The sequence below is a fragment of the Chinchilla lanigera genome, unplaced genomic scaffold (assembly GCF_000276665.1).
Source record: "Chinchilla lanigera isolate Chin_1 unplaced genomic scaffold, ChiLan1.0 scaffold00075, whole genome shotgun sequence".
NCBI lineage: Eukaryota > Metazoa > Chordata > Mammalia > Rodentia > Chinchillidae > Chinchilla > Chinchilla lanigera.
Window position 1 is genome coordinate 11033734 of NW_004955476.1, and position 15967 is coordinate 11049700.

A 15967-nucleotide genomic window follows, 5' to 3' on the forward strand; every position below is an offset into this window, starting at 1 on the left:
AGTGGTGGCCGTCCCTTGTGTAGTGGTGTGTGCTGTGGTGGTTGCTGACCCCGTGGTGGTGCTGGGTGTCATCAGTCTGGTGGTGGCTGTCTCCTGAGTGGTGGCCGTTGGTGTGGTGGTGGCAGGGCGCCTGCAGTGGCTGAGGTCGTTGCAGCACAGCACGCGGATCCTGTAGTTGTAGCACATGCGGAACACACCCTCCTGCTCCTTGTTGTAGCACACAAGGCCGAAGCTGAGGTTGCAGTGCACTAGCTGTCCCAGCTCCTCGGGGGTCTGTGAGAGGTAGTTCTGAGCCCGGCACTCGATGTCCTGAGGCTGTGGGCAGAGGGTGCCCCCTGCAGCCCTGATCCTGTCGTAGGTCTCCACGTCGCCCCCGGCCCTGTCGGATGTGGGGTAGTCCACGTCGAACCACTCTGTCCACTGGCACCGGGGCTGGCAGCGGGTGGTCCTGGGAGCCAGGGTGCTGGTGATCCCATGCGTTTTTAATGATGCTGATGAGGGTGAGGTCTCAGTCTGCAAGCTGAGCTCTGAGGTTGGGGACATGCTGGGGCCTGTGGCTGTGGTCATCTCCCAGGTAGAGGGGGTCAGGGTAGGGCTGGATAGGGTCCTGGCCGTTGAGGTATTGGGTGCTGGGTAGGAGCCACAGGGCCTATGATCACAACACAGGACCCGCAGCTCATAATTGTGGCAGAGTGGGGGGCTCTGCTCACTGTTGAGGCAGATCAGTCCCCAGGCTGGCTCACAGTCCACCTTCTGGCCAAGCTCTTCCAGGGACAACCCTGGGAACAGTTCTGCGCGGCACTCAATGTTGGCAGGTGTCTGGCACACGGGGTAGCCCTTCTTCCTTAGTATTTCCAGGGTCTCGAAGTCCCCGCCTCCCATGCCAGTCTCTGGTTGACCCCCATCGAGCCATGGAGACCAGTGGCAGACCTCTCGGATACACACAGTTGACACGGTGTTCATGGAGCCTGCATGGGTTGGGAGAGGCCACTTAGGCTTCTCTGGCCTGAGCCACACCCCAGAAGGAGAGGGAGGGAGGACACTTGCCCTAGGGCTGGCCTAAGTCTTGATTGGCCTGCTTCTGCCTGGAAGACCAGGCCTAGCTGCAGTCTGCAGAGCACAGCTGGATGCTGGGGCTGTGCTGTGGGCAAGAATGTGTCTGGGGAGGCTTTAGGGCCTCAGCACAGCCCCCCAGTCACTGTGCTGGGGGAACTCTGATACAGGTTGGACAGTGGACAGCTGCACAGTGGGGTGGGACTAGGTGAACCCAGGCACCTGCTCCAAGTGTCCCCTGCATCTTCCCTTTCCCAGATGTGGCCACGCCTCCCCAGGGTGTGCGCCTGTGTACCTGTTGTGGAGAGGGCTGCGGAGGTGGTGGTGAAGGTGAACGGCAGTGTGGACAGGGTTCCGGCACACTCCGTGACCCTGCGGATCAAGGTCCCGTTGTCTCCGCAGGTAGCAGTTAAGCAGGCGCCCAAGCCATCAGTGGTGTTGTAGATGACATCCCCGTAGCTATAGGTCCGGTCCTCATAGGTACATGTGCAGGCTGGGTACAGCAGGGACCAGTTCACTCAGGGCCTCCTAGTCCCAGCCCCCTGCCCCAGCCTCCGGCCCCTCCTTACCCTCAAGGCTGTGAGCACATTGGAGGCCACCCGGGGTACAGCGACTGCAGGGAGAAGACACTGAGGGCCTGTGCAGCCCAGCCCCACCCTGCCACCCGGCTGCCTGCCCACCTCTCACCAGCGCTGGCAGTTCTCAGCTGTGGGGACCTGTGCGTCGATGTCATAATAGTTTCCATCCTCATCATAGCAGCCGCACTGGGCCACACACTTCATCCGGTCCTCACTGAAGAAGGGCTGGCTGGGTGGGCACTTGGGGTAGCAGCCTGGGGTGGGGTAGGGGCTCACTGGGCCTTAAGCCTTCTTGGGACAGGACTGGGGTGCCCAGGGACACCTCCCTACCCCACAGCAGGGACATCTCCCTAGGTGCACCCTCACCTTCAAGGCCAGGCAGGTCCACCAGACAGCGGCCGCTGGGGTTCCGGCAGGTGCGCAGGCAGGGCGCCCCGCAGGGCTGGTAGTGCCACTCGCACTCCCCAGAGGGGTTGTAGTAGTCACAGAAGAGTGCTGGGCAGAGGGCAGAGACTCAGTGGGTACCTGTCAGGCCTCTTCACCAGCGTTCACCCAGAGGCTCTTTCCCCACACTTGGACCCCCCTACCTTGGGCATCCACCATCCAAGTACCCACCCTGGGCCCCCCTTGTTTGGTATCTGCCTTCTGGACTACACAGGTCTACATCTGCACATGCACAGCGCACACATATGTGCAGGCACACATGCTAGTGTCTGAGTGTGGCCGTGTGCCTGTCAGCCTTAGGCCCACCTGGCCCTTCAGCACCACGGACAGAGCCCCACTCACGACAGATGTCAGGAGTCCTCCAGGACACGCACACACCCACGTCGTGGCAGGCCTGGGCGTAGGCAGCCACGGCGGTGCAGAAGCACTCGCAGTCACCCCCCGAGTCACAGGCGCAGGCGTCACGCACACAGGCCTCGTAGTACTTGGTGGAGTCGACCTGGAGTAGGGGTGGAGGTGTGGCTCAGGAAGAAGCAGTGTCCACCCAGTCAGGGCTGCCAGGCCTGAGTGGTCCCCAGCACAGCTGTAGGTCAAACCCCCACACTGGTGGCCTGAGGTCCCTGATCCCAGGGCTGTGGGTGACTCTGTCTTGAGCAGAAGCTGTCCCCAGCACCACCACTCCAGCTCACAGGGGTCCTTGTCCACCTATCCACCTGCCTGGGGTCCACCTGCCCAGATGCTCACCTGTCTGCCTGTCTGCTTGGCCAGCTCTCTGCCTGTCCACCTCTCTTCTTGTTTGCTTGCCCACCTGCCTGTCCTTCCACCTGCCCACTTATCTACCTGCTTGCCTGCCTGCCTACTCACCTGTCCACCTGCCAACTTGTTCACCTGCTTATCCACCTCTCTATCCACCTCTTTCCATCTGCCCCCCTTCCACTGTCCACCTGTCCACCTGCCCACCTGCTCACCTGTGAACCTTTACTTGCTCCTTGGATTCTCTTATCACTGAGTCTTATTGTGTGGGATACAGGCTGCCACTGGCCCGGTCACTGCGCCCTGGTCATCCCATACCTGTGCTTGATGCACTGTGTGCCTGCACACCAACGTCTGTCCCACTCCACCTTCCATTGGCTGAGTCCTCTTCTGCTCCCCATTGGAGAGCAGAACCCCTCGGTGCAGAACCCCTGCCCACCACCCGGAGCCTTGCTTCTGAAGGTGAGGCCCCTGCCAGATCCATCCCTGTCCACAGCAGCAAACCTGCCATGCCGGACCTGCCCTGTCACGGGCCCCAGCAGGCATTCTCTGGGGAAGTGCTGGAAGCCTGACTGCCATACCCCACACCTCTCCAACACGGGTGGCCACCTGTCTGTCTTGGTGAGCAAGGAGAGCCCTGGCCCAGGCTGCTCCTGGGTGACAGAACTCAGAGGGCACTCCATTCTCACTTCTGCCACATGGCAGAGGAACATGAAGCTGAGGACAACTGTCAGCCTGCAAGGGACCTTCTCAGACAGTGGTTAGGACAGCCGCTGGGGGTTGGCCACCTGCTCCAGGGGACGTGTGTGGAGAGAGATGGGCTCACAGCACAGGCAAAGCAGCGTGAGCACCAACTGCACCTTCATGAGATGCCCCTCTCATCAGTGTCCGAGGTCCTGGCTAGAAAGACATGCCCCTGAGTGGACCCTCGAGTCTTTGCTAAGGTTCAGGACATGGCTTTTGGAAGCCTCCCGCACAGGCTGATTACCACTTCCCCATTGAGTGGTAAGTCAATGGGAGCCCCATTGACTTTCTGTCCATGCTGTAGGGTCATAAGGTCAGCTCTGTGCCAGGGACAGAGGCCCAGACCCAGCCTCCCTGGGAGCAGGAGGCAACTGCCAACCCCACTGAACCTGCCTGCCAAGCTGGAGCCCTGAGCCTCTCTGGGCCCCACCTGGGAGCGGCAGGTGGCGAAGGTAGCACTGTTGATGATGCTGCACTGCCTCTGGGCCCAGGACTTGCGGTACGGGTTGGCCGTGCAGGGGTCCTTGGGCGCCGTGGCATCCGGGCAGGTGGGTGACAACTTCCAGCTGTTTCCGAACTCCAGCGCATCACTCACCACAGCCTGGCTGCGTGTGGTCAGGTCATTGATGGCGTTGTCATCGAAGTTCCCGCACAGGCCACAGACCCTGCCCTAAAGGTGGAGGGAGACATGGAACCAAGCAGCTGGGGGTGGGCCTTCAGAGCCTGGCCAGGAGCAGCACCCTGTGAACTTCCGGGGGGCAGGGGTGAAGGGGTGCTGGCCAAGCACGTGGGCAGGTCCTGCCCCTTGGAGAGCCCTTTGCTACTGTGAGGTCAGTGGGCAGAGCCGGCTCCCTGTGCAGGGCTCCCATGCTCCCTTTGGCCAGCTCGGGCTCGACACCACCTCTCAGACCCTGCCACGTGTGCGGCCTGCCTGTCGGGGCTTTTCCAAGTGAGGACAGAGCAGGGTCCCCCCGGTTGGGCTCACCTTGTAACTCTGTGGCAGCCGGAGGAACACACTAGTCTTCCGGTCCCAGGACACCGCCATCCCACTGCGGGTCTCGATGACCAAGAAGATGCCCATGTAGCGGACCTTGTAGGGCAGGTCGCCACCTGGCCCCCTTTCCACCACCTTGAAGCCCCCTTCGTGGAGGATCAGCTCATAGCTCTGTGGGTGGAGGCACACAGAGGCTGGAGGAGCTGGGATCCAGAGACACCCCCTGGGGGCTCAGGGCTTGTGGTGTGGGGTGTGGCCAGAGGCAGGCAGGATGTGCTGGGAGCTGGGGAGACCTTGTGCTGTAGGGGAGCCCCCAGGGCTCGCCTCACCCAGCCCTCTCTGTGGGGGCAGCCCCCCAGCCAGCTGTTCTGCTTCTGCCACTGTGAACCCTGCCTCCTGTGGCTGGACTCGGGTGCCATAAACATGGTGAGGTGGACTGTGGCCCAAAGGGTCTGTCTGCTCAGCTAAGCTCAGGGCCTGAAGATGTGACCGTGGGAAAAGTGGGACCATCCTGAATGACCTGGGCAGCCTTAAACCCAGTGACAGGAAGAGGGCCAGACGCAGAGGAGGCAACCACAGGAGACAGGCAGGGGGCGGAGGGGTGTGACCACAGGCTGATGCCTGGAGCCCCTGACTGAGCCTGTTGGATATGGCTGGACACCAGGTCTTGGGGAGAAGACTCCTGGAGGCCCCGTGGCTGGAGGGAGAGGGGTGCCCACGCCACATGTGCTTCCCACCTCCAGGAAGATCTTGATGGCCTTGGAGCAGGTGGTCCCAGTCGTTCCACAGGGGACGTTCTCAGTGACGATGCGGAAGGTCCCTTTGGCATTGGCAGTGCCTCCACAGTAGTCCTGGAGCAGGAAGAGACAAGGCAGTGTTGTCACCGGCAGAGGGAGCCCGCCTGAGGTGGGAGTTGGGCGAGGGGCCACGCACCTGGGCCAGCATGTACTCGCAGCTGCCTTCGAAACTGTAGCGCTCGCCATCGAAGGTGATGAAGTGGCCGTCCCCGTAGGCCACACAAGTGCCCAGGCAGGGCTGGCTGCTGCACTCCCAGTGGCGGTTCCTGCAGGTGCTGGGGGAGGCTGTCATGGTCACCTTCCCAGACCCCTATGCTGCCTGCCACATCGGGCTGAGGGCCAGCCCCAGGCCACACCGCGTCCCTAGGGTGCCTCCCTGCTCGACCCCCGCAGCCCGAGACACACCAGGTATTGCAGCCGACGCGGATGATCTCCCCAGGCCGGTAGCTGGCCTCGTTGTGCACGCAGGGACAATCTTCCTCAGCAACGCAGCCCCCGCTCCCGTCAGACACCAGCCCCGGGGGACACACGCAGCCCGAGACACAGTGTGTGCTGAACTGTGGGATACGGTTGATCAGGACTGGGAGCATGGCCCTCCTGCTCGCTACCCCAGCGTCCTAGACCCCGAGCCAGGGGACCCCGCCCATCCTGGGGGTGCCAGGCGGAGGCCAGTGAGGCAAGAAGCACTGGGGTCAGGGAGCCCCACAGTCACCATGTCCAGCAGCACGGGGCCCCCAGGGCCCAGGAGCTGGGAGGCTGTACCCCTTCACCCTCTGAGCTTCACCCTCACAGCTGGCGCTGTGACCGTGCCTGGCACTCACACATTCCACATCCAGGGAGTGGCAGCTTCGGAGGCACTCGGCCCCGGGAGTGCCGGCTGAGGTGTTGCTGCAGTCAAGGTACACCATGGGTGCCGCACACCCTGGGGAAGGGGCAGGAGCACATGGCAGGCCAGTGGAGATGGCAGGTCTGGCCCGCACCCAGCCCAGCACCACAGCCCGGGCACCCTGCCACCCTGGCCGTGCCTGGCAGGTGAAGATACCTGGGCTCCTCTGCAGCAGGGCTCCCAGGCAGCTCAGCTTCCCACTCACACAAGAGCTAAAAAAGAGGGCCCACTGCACTGCACCCAGTGTCCCCAGGCTCCCCAGCATCCCAGCCTATCACCCCCCTCCAGGCCAGGGCACTGTTGCTTCTGGGCCTCTGCCAGCACAAGTCCAGCGCAAGTCCTGGTGGCAGGAGGCAGGTGGACCTGGGCTGTGGTGTGGCTCTTAGCTCAGGCTGCCCAGGGAGCTGCAACGTCCCCCAAGACCAGGTGCTGAGGGCATGGCCTCACTGGGGTGCTGCTGGGGGGACTGTCCGGAGGAGGGCCAGCAGAGGAAGTAGGTCTGGAGGCCTTCAGAGGGTATGGGCCCAGACCCTCCCCTGCTTTCCTGCCATGAGGCGAGCAGTTTTGCAACCATGTTCTACGGTGGACTGGAACCTCCAAAGTGGGCCCCCCTTGAGGCCTGGGTGGGACAGAGGCAGGGGCAAGCCTGCTGGGCAGCTGAGAGCTGGGGCAGAAGCCCTGGAGGGGCCCACCCACCTCCACCCCTCCATGGCCCCAGGACCGAAGAGCAACTTCAGGCCTCCTCCTGAGGTCTGCTGCCACCGTGTGCCCACCCAGTGTGCCCCCCAGGCCTGAAAGCCCTGGTGGGGCCCAGAAGCCTCTGGTGCAGATCTGCCTCAGAGACCCCATTGGCTGGGATGGGAGGCCAGGAGGGTGGCCTGGAGCCCTGGTCCTCCTTACCACACCACACCGTCGTCCTGCACGACCTCCCCAGGCGCCACCACGCTGCCGTGGAAGTAGCAGGGGCACTCGTGGGCCGGCACACACACGCCCGCCTCATCCAGGAAGGTGCCTGCAGGGCATGTGCAGCCGTCCACGGGCACAAAGGACACACCGCAGGTGACGTCAGCCTCGCTCAGGCCGCGGCAGGTGGGCTGGCAGGTGTCCACCACATACACGTAGCTCTGAGACTTGGGGCAGCTGCTCATGTACTTGGCTGCAGGGCAGGGCAGAGAGTGATGTCGGCAGCAAGGCTCTGCAGTACCAGGCTGAGAGTGGGGCACCACAGCTGCTGCCCACCAGGGCCCGTGTCCTCACCCCACCCGGGATGCCCCCAGCCCAGCCCACGGGGCACTCACTGCAGACGCCGTCCCGCCAGCCGCGGAGCAGCACGCCCTTGGCGGCGCAGGCCTGCACGTAGGAGGACAGGGCGGCGCACAGGCAGTCCTCGCTCTTCTCGCAGTTGCACGTGTCGAACATGCAGTTCTGGGGGTGGCGGAGGGTCAGGACCCAGCCCGTCCCCCAGGACCACCCACCCCATCACACCCCCGCCAGACGGAAAGCTCGGGAATGCTGGCCCCGGTGGCTGAGCTTGCTATAAGGGCACAGCGGGGTCTGAGCCGCTGACGACACAGACGCAGGTGGTCACCCAGTGCCGCCCCTCTGTGGTCAAACTCCAGGGCTCCCCACGTGTGCACCGCCAGGCCCTCACCGAATGGAAGGGCTCGGGGTTCACAGTGGAGTGGCAGGCGGAGAAGGCTCCAGCAGGGTCCAGCAGCAGGGAGCACCAGTGCTGGGCGTAGTTCTCTGGGGAGGGACACAGCGCTGCCCTCCTGCCCTCAAGCACCCCCGCCCCCTTCGGGAACTGGGGCGCATGGTGGGCCGCCACACCAGGGCCCGCTCCTCCTTCACCCTGGCCCAGGAGAGAGGGTACCATTCTCCACGCTGAGCGAGCAGGGGTCCTCGAAGCTGTTCTTGGCATTGGGGCAGGAGGCCTGGGTCTTCCAGGTGTTGGCGAAGGCGGCGCCTGTGCCCTCCACCACCCCGCTCAGGGCCGTGAAGTCGTCGGCCTGGTTCTGGTTGAAGTTCCCACACAGGCCTGGGCCAGACCAGGGCCATCAGTGGCCTCCCGTCTGGCTGCCATGTCCAAGCCTGACGCCCTTCCCGACACCACCCAGGTCTGCTCCAGAGCCACCCACAGGTGAGCCTGGGTCCCACTATGCGGTCTGGTCGCCCCCCTACGTCAGCTGTCCTGGGCCTCCCTGTCCCTGTCCACCCCTCGCCCTCCAGCCCTGCCCTGGAGCTGGCAGGCCTCACCGCACATCTGGCCGTGGTACGAGGGGTCCAGTGTAACATGCACCTGCATGGTGGGCACTAGCTGCACCTGCAGCTGCAGGCCAAGCCCTGTCTGCACCAGGACGAAGAAGGATGAGGGCTTGAAGATGGTGATGTTGGCTGTGGAAGAGAACACAGGGCTACAGAGGACAGCAGTCACCCCACCAGACCCAAGCAACCGTGGGCTGGAGTGACCACGCCGGACACGGCAACCAGGGCCACATACACGTAGCTCTGACGTCCCATTTCTCAACTAAGCAGCCAGCCACTAGGATACTCCAGAACTGCCTGAGATCACCAAGAACCTGCCAGGGACCAAGTCGAACCCAGGGGGCTCTAGGGGCCACATGCCTTCCCTGGAGGTGTCACCTGGCTGGCAGGCGCCACATACCTGCTGACACAGGCAGCTGGGTGTAGATGGAGTTCATGAACACAGCTCCACTGGCCTGGACACGGATGGCCTGAGGAGCAGAGGGCCAGCGGGGGCTCAGCGCCTGTCCACTCAGGAGGGCCAGTGGGAGGCCGACTAGGCCTGCCCTGAAAGGGGTCCTGGGACTGTCCCAGGAAGGGGCTGCCCTTGCCGCAGGCTCCCCACCTCTGCCCCTTCCAGCCCTGTGGCACGGGAGGCAGGGGACCCTCACCGTGTCCCCGCCGCTGAGGCTGAGCGTCACCGCCTTGAGGCAGTTCTCGGTGTCGGTCAGGCCGCACTTCCGCAGCTCGGCCAGCACGGTGAAGGTGCTGTCTGCACATCTCTGTTAGGAAACCAGGCCTCAAGGCTGACTGCAGGGTAGGTGCGACCCCCAGGAGGCGGCCAGTCCCCGGGTCTGGGCTTCCCTCTCAGCACCAGCCTGTCCACCAATGGCCGCCAGGGGACCCTTACCTTAGACAGGACATAGCTGCAGTCACCGTGTACGTCATACATCTTCTCGTCGTAGGTGGAGATGTGGGACCCACCTCGCACAGAGCAGGAGCCCGGGCACCGCCGCTCCTGGCACTGCCACAGACCTCCGGAGCAGGTGCTGTGGGGAGAGCGTGAGCAGGCGGTGCAGGAGCAGGCGCCCCCGCCCGTGCAGCCCGTGAGCGCGGGGCCCTACCAGGAGCTGCAGCTGGTGTTGAAGGAGGTCCCAGGGGCAAAGGCGTGGCCGCCGTGGGTGCAGGGGCACTGAGCCAGCGGCAGGCAGCCGGCATGTGTGACGTCATCCAGCACCGTGCCTGAGCAGGAACAGGTGGTGAGCCTGGGTGAGGGCCTGGGCACCGGCCGCCTGTCCAGCACGCAGGGACCTCGCCTTGGGAGGCTCCAGCTATGGCCCTGCCCTGCCGGGGCTCAGTGTCAGGGTGAGCACTATGCTCTGCTGGCCTGGTCCCCACTGGTCCCAGGGCTGTGCTACCTCTCTGCCTTTCTCAGGAAGCACACCTCTGCTTCCTATGGTCAGTGTCCACCCGCCCTGGGCCCTTGGGAGGGACCCCCTCCTGGGCGGGGTCAGGGCTGGAGGTGGGGCACAGGGCACGGGGCCTGCCTGGGGGGCAGAAGCAGCCGTCCACGCAGTGGTCCTCGCACAGCTGGGAGCGCTGGGGGTTGGAGCAGGTGTCAGTACAGGGCGAGCCGCACTCCTGGTGCTGCATGCCAGCCGAGCACGTCTGGGCTGTGGGGGGAAGCAGCGCTAAGCCTGGACACAGTCCCACCCTGAAGACCTGGTGTCACACCCACCGCAGTCACACTCCCCCATGACCCCAAGGACACCAAGGCCAGCATTCGGCTCAGCTCCCTCCTGCCCACTCGAGGCTGCGGCCGTCCTGGGAGGCTCTGGCTGACCCCTGCTCACAGAGCGTGGGGGCCCCTCGGCCCCCAGACCCTCCAGGCTGGAGCCTTCCTCTTGGCTCCTCACACGTCCTTTCCTCACTCACTCTCGTTACGGCCCCTGAGTTCCCCTGAGCCTGTCTTCCCAGCCACACGCCAGGCCCCCCTGTGACCCTGGCATGGGCCCTGTGGGGCACTCACGGCAAAGGTTAGGGCCCCTCCAGTTCTGAGGCTGGCCCCCACTGTGGGCGCACTGGCGAGAGTACTCAGCAAAGGTGGCACAGGGGCACGTGGGACAGCGGCACAGGTCCTGGACACAGGCAGCCACGTACACACTGGCGTCCACCAGCCCACTGCACTCGGAGAAGGCTGGGCCAAGCAGGATGCGGCGACAAAAGTCCTCCTGGGGACACAAGAAGGCTGGCACCCTCTGATCCCCAGGCAGAATGGCCATGTGCTTGTGTGGGGACCCTGCCCCTCACAGACCAGGCCAGAGAGCCCCTTCTTCACCTCAAGGTTCCATCACCCACCCATCCATCCACCCACTCATCCATCATCCACAAACAACCCACTCATCCATCTATCCATCCATCCACACAACCACCCACCCACACGTATATCCACATACCCACACACATACCCACCACCATCTATTCACCCATCCATCTATCCACCCACTCACCCACCCACCTACCCCTCATCCACATATCCACACATCCATCTACACACCCACCCACCCACACATCCGCACATCCGTCTACACACCCACACACCCACACACCCACACATCCACACGTCCATCTACACACCCACACACCCACACATCCATCTACACACCCACACACCCACACATCCATCTACATACCCACACATCCACACACCCATACATCCATCTACACACCCATCCACACACCCACACATCCGCACATCCATCTACACACCCACCCACACATCCACACACCCATCTACACACCCACACACCCACACATCCGTCTACATACCCACCCACCCACACATCCACACATCCATTTACACACCCACCCACACATCCATGCATCCATCTACACACCCACACATCCACACACCCGTCTACACACCCACCCACCCACACATCCATACATCCACACATCCATCTATACACCCACCCACACATCCACGCATCCATCTACACACCCGCACACCCACACATCCACACACCCATCTACACACCCACCTGCCCATCCCGGTGCACGTGTGCTGCATGTGCAGTTGCTGCACACTCAGAGCATGGCTTCCCGGTGTGCAAGGTGCAGCTCTCCACAGAGCATCTCACTCCCCAAGCTGCCCTCCTCAGCCTGGCCCCAGGGTGCAGGGCTCAGTCCTCAGTGACACTGGGACAGAGAGCCTTCCTGTCTGCTCACTCGAGGGCCTCTCTCAGGCCTCAGCTCGACTGTCCTCTGCCCCACATCATCCACCCACAGGCCTTCTGCTGACCCCACACCCAGAGAAGGTGCTCACCCTGTCCGTGCAGTTGTCAGGAGGCGAGGGCAATGGGTCCTGGCACTGCTCCGTGGGACCATCCAGCTTCTGCAGGTTCCCAAACTGGAGAGGGCTGAGCCTGGTGTCTGCCCAGGAGAACACTGCGTGTGGGAGGCTCTCCAGCTTCCCCAGACTGGGCCCCGCCCCCGCCCAGCAGTGTCCCTCCCGGCTCACTGCACCACGGCCCACTCTGCCCACAGCCTCCTACACTCAGCCCTGGCCCAGGCCACTCACTGTGCGCGTAGAACTCGCTGGCCTCCGGGAGCCCGTTGAAGTCTCCACACAGCCCGCAGGTCTGGTTGGCGTACTTGGGGTCCAGCTCCAGCTGGGGGCAGGCAGGTGGCTCCAGCCTCAGGCCTCTGCCCTGGCTCCACAGTCCCCTACCCTGAGGCTGGAGGCTCTCTCCCACCCTGTGGGGCCCATGGCGCCAGGCATCCTCACCAGAGCACTGTCCTCTCCATTCCACAGGAAGGTCAGGACCAGCCGGACACTGACCTTCACGTAGTCACTGTTCTGCTCCACCAGGAGGCCGGCACGGCTGTAGGGCAGGTCCTCCCTGGGGGAGGGCAAGGTCAGGCCTGTGCTGCCCCACAACTCTGGCCCCACCGCTCTGGGAAGAAGGCTGGGCCTGCTCACCGCTGCCCGTCCACCAGGACGGAGCCGTTGGACAGCTCCAGCACCAGCCCCTGGGCCTTGAGCACAGTGTGGGTGATGGTGGACCTGGAGCCCACGAGGCCTCGGCGCAGCTGCACGTTGAAGTCCTCGTAGGCGGCGCCACAGTGCGCGGAGAACACGTAGTTGCAGAGGCCGGGGAAGCGGAAGACGGCGCCGTCGAAGGTCTTGTAGTGGAAGTCGCCCCAGGTGCTGCAGACGCGCCCCGTGTGTGCGGGGTTCGGGGCTGTGGGGAGCCGGGAAACGGGCCACTGATAGGCACCCTGCCCTGTGCCCAGCTCCCCCACAGCCCCGGGCTGCCACCCGAGACCAGGTGCCCCATTGCTCTGCCATGCTCCCCCAGCACTTGGATCCCCAAAGACCAGCCCACCCCTGGCCTTCCCATGGGCCCCACAGTTGTCAGCAGATTCCACCAGCAGGGCACTGCCCTGCCCAGGGCCACCCTGTGCCCACAGATACCAGCCTCACCCCCAGCCCAGCAGAGCCCTGCCCCGCTGGCAGTGGCTACCTCCTACTTACGGCTCACATTGGGGAAGATGGCGAGGGGTGGGATGAAGGTCAGGCGCCGGGTGGACGAGGATGTGGGATTGGCTGCGGGCAGGACCGGGTCACACTGGGGACGTGGCTGGGGACACCCTTCTCCAACCTCACCCTCTGCAATGCCCACTCTGAAACCACTGGGGCCCAGGACACAAGACACGGCTGTCCGGCTCCTCTCAGTCCCTGCCGGGCCCTCTTGGGCCCTCCCTATCTGCCAGCCCACTCTGACCCACAAGCTTACAGGGGACCTGCAAGATCTGCCCTGCACCTCCATCTCCCTGGGAGCCCCAACCCCTCTGGCACCCAGCCCCGTCCCCAAGCAGAGGCCCGGGAAGGTCTTGCTGTGACACGCGCCCGCCTTGTCGCGTCAGGAGCCCCCAGCCGGCCTGCATACCACCATCCACCCTGACACCACTTGCAGCGGGCTCCGTGCGCCCTGGGCTCAGCTCCACAGGGGTCTGGGTCTCTGCAGGGAAAGGATGGGAGTCAGCAAGGGCTGAGACACGCGGCCACTGACCATGACCACCGTCACAATGTGAGGCATGTGGTAGGCTCTGGCCTGAGGCTGAGACTCCTCCCAGAGCTTCGGAAGCCCAAAGGGGACCTGACATGTCAACCCCACCTGCCCTCCTGGTCCGCACATGTGGGCAGCCACCTCATCCCCCCGAGGGACAGGGAAGAGGTCCCCACCACTCAAGGAAGACAATGGAATCAGGAAGCAGCTTGGTCCCAGAACGCAGCTGCCCAGGGGGTTCAGCCCCCACCCTCTGTCCCTCAGAGGACAAAGGCCAGCTTTGTTGGAGGGACACGGTGGGAGGTTTCCAGGAATGACTTAGCAGAAACCCGAGATCAGAACCAGTCCAGAACTGGAACCAGGAGTCAGGCAGGTGGCACGAGGCATCAGCATGGGGAGCACACCCAGGGTGGTCTCCCCTCCGCCAGCCTGGCCGCAGCCGAAAGAGGCAGCACCAGCCCACAGCTGAAGGACTGCGCCCCTGCAGCGCCTGCTGCTCCACGAGGGGCCGCGGCTCTGGCTGGGACTCGGGCCGGAGTGCAGGCTGCTCCCAAGCACCATGCAGCCCGCTTCCTGTTTGCTTTCCCACCGTGGCCGGCTGACATTTGGAAACCGCAGGCCGTTCATCCCTCCTCTCCAGCCCCGCTTGACTGCGTTTCCCAGAGGCATGGCTGCACCTCTGTCCCCCGACCCTGGGCCTGCAGCCTCCGCCCCAGCCCTGAGGACGCTAACCAGATCTGGGTCTTGCAGGCTCAGCGGCCCGACACCGTCCTCTCTGCCCAGGACCTCCGCCCCAGCCCTGAGGACCCTAACCAGATCTGGGTCTTGCAGGCTCAGTGGCCCGACACTCTCTGCCCAGGACCCCTAGTCAGAGTCAGCCCTCCGCACCCCAGCCCGGCCCCACCCCCTCCACCACACCCTGCGTGTTCTAGAGACACCGAGGGCGCCGTGTGGCCGGTCTCACCACCCAGGCGGTGCTCACAGCTCATCGCTCCCCCCAGGACCTCAAGTGGCCCGGCCCAGGCCACACGGCCTGCAATAGCCTGGAAGTGGGGGAGCATGGCTGAGCCCCACAAGCCAGCGTCCAGGCTGAGCAGTAGGCTGGGGATGATACCTCTCACCACACCTTCACAAACGGAGGGCTCTCGGGCCTGGTCCCCACCTGTCCAGCCCAAGCTCAGTAGGGAGCAAAGCTCAGAGTGGCCGTGGCCTCGGCCAGCCAGCCTCACCCGGCTCAGGCCGAGGCGGCCACTCCTTCCCAGCTAACAGTAAGCATTCCGAGGGGTAGGGTGGATGCGGCTCTCCTGGGAGCAGACTGAGGCAGCGGCCCTGCTCACAAGGGCCATGCAGCCCCAAGGCCTGAGACGCCTGCTGGGAGATGACGGCTGACCAGACGCGGCCGCGGCATCAGGTTGTGGCCAGGCACCTTGCTCTTCTGCCTCACTCCAACCCCATCACCTGAAGGTGGGGTCCACTTGCAGGACCCAGGGCAGCCAGCGTAGACTGTGACCCAGCCAGAAGACTGTCCCTGCCTTCTCCGATGCTGAGCCCTTCAGAACCGGAGATGCCAGCCCCTAACCCCAGCACACTGCCACGCCTGGCCTGGCCCAAGCCCTGCCCTGACGCCCCATCCAGGCCGGGCTCTGGTTCCCTGACACCGCACAGCCGGTGTGAGACACAGTCAGGAGCTCAGGGCCCGCAGGGCTGGGGACACCTTCAGCGAGCAGCAGGACTGGCCTGCTCCCCTCAGCAGAGCCCAGCGGAGGCAGTCCCCCAGGAAGATGGCGTCGAGGTGAGGGGCTCCGGCCTTACCTGCCAGCCGCACCACGAGCAGGGCTGCGAGGGCCCAGGCCAGCGCCCAGCACCTGCTCCTGGCGCCCATCCTGGGGGCTGGCAAGGGGGGCAGGCAGCAAGGGACTGGGGCTTGGTGCCTGCTGCCCAGGGACCTGGGCTTATGTAGCAGAACTCCTTGGCCCTGTGCCCACTCCTGGGCCACGCAGGGCAGCGTCCACTCCCTGGGGCAGCCACGTGTGTTTGTTCTTGGGGAGGGGCTGTGGCAGAGAGCGGCCCAGGAGGATTTGCCGGGCTGGGCCACCAGACGCAGGTGCCCCCACTCTGCACATCTGAGGGCTAGAGAAAGAGGCTTGGTGCTGCCTCACTGGGGCAGACTCCTGGGGGTCAGATGGCGGGAGAGGCCTCAGAGGTGGCCTACTCCTCAGAATCACGGCTCGGCCTGGGATGGAGACCCAGGGCTCCTGCTCAGCCCCATCTGGACAGCGCTGGGTGCGTGCCAGATGGACTCCTGATCTGCGTGCTTCGTGGGGTCCCAGCCAGAGGGACTCCTGATCTGCGTGCTTCGTGGGGTCCCAGCCAGAGGGACTCCTGATCTGCGTGCTTCATGG

At 64.3% G+C, this 15967-nt stretch overlaps 1 protein-coding gene across 1 annotated transcript in view; it reads right to left on the reverse strand.

Moving 5' to 3' along the window:
- Nucleotides 1-15506, reverse strand: part of Muc5b (mucin 5B, oligomeric mucus/gel-forming) — a 27575-nt gene extending 12069 nt beyond the window's left edge. The window contains exons 1-31 of the mRNA XM_013502904.1: nt 15378-15506; nt 13446-13517; nt 13031-13102; nt 12476-12737; nt 12281-12395; nt 12074-12164; nt 11819-11925; nt 10523-10724; nt 10041-10166; nt 9618-9735; nt 9404-9542; nt 9165-9275; nt 8915-8984; nt 8506-8643; nt 8123-8287; nt 7901-7995; nt 7548-7674; nt 7150-7405; nt 6406-6461; nt 6185-6285; nt 5769-5920; nt 5500-5638; nt 5304-5417; nt 4558-4737; nt 4003-4242; nt 2418-2574; nt 1998-2126; nt 1741-1885; nt 1623-1666; nt 1349-1546; nt 3-968 (exon numbers count right to left, since the gene is read on the reverse strand). Of these exons, the coding sequence (XP_013358358.1) occupies nt 3-968; nt 1349-1546; nt 1623-1666; nt 1741-1885; nt 1998-2126; nt 2418-2574; nt 4003-4242; nt 4558-4737; nt 5304-5417; nt 5500-5638; nt 5769-5920; nt 6185-6285; nt 6406-6461; nt 7150-7405; nt 7548-7674; nt 7901-7995; nt 8123-8287; nt 8506-8643; nt 8915-8984; nt 9165-9275; nt 9404-9542; nt 9618-9735; nt 10041-10166; nt 10523-10724; nt 11819-11925; nt 12074-12164; nt 12281-12395; nt 12476-12737; nt 13031-13102; nt 13446-13517; nt 15378-15447 (4957 nt within the window). The 5' untranslated portion in view covers nt 15448-15506. The remainder of the gene's footprint in view (nt 1-2; nt 969-1348; nt 1547-1622; nt 1667-1740; nt 1886-1997; nt 2127-2417; nt 2575-4002; nt 4243-4557; nt 4738-5303; nt 5418-5499; nt 5639-5768; nt 5921-6184; nt 6286-6405; nt 6462-7149; nt 7406-7547; nt 7675-7900; nt 7996-8122; nt 8288-8505; nt 8644-8914; nt 8985-9164; nt 9276-9403; nt 9543-9617; nt 9736-10040; nt 10167-10522; nt 10725-11818; nt 11926-12073; nt 12165-12280; nt 12396-12475; nt 12738-13030; nt 13103-13445; nt 13518-15377) is intronic.
- Nucleotides 15507-15967: the final 461 nt, after the last annotated feature.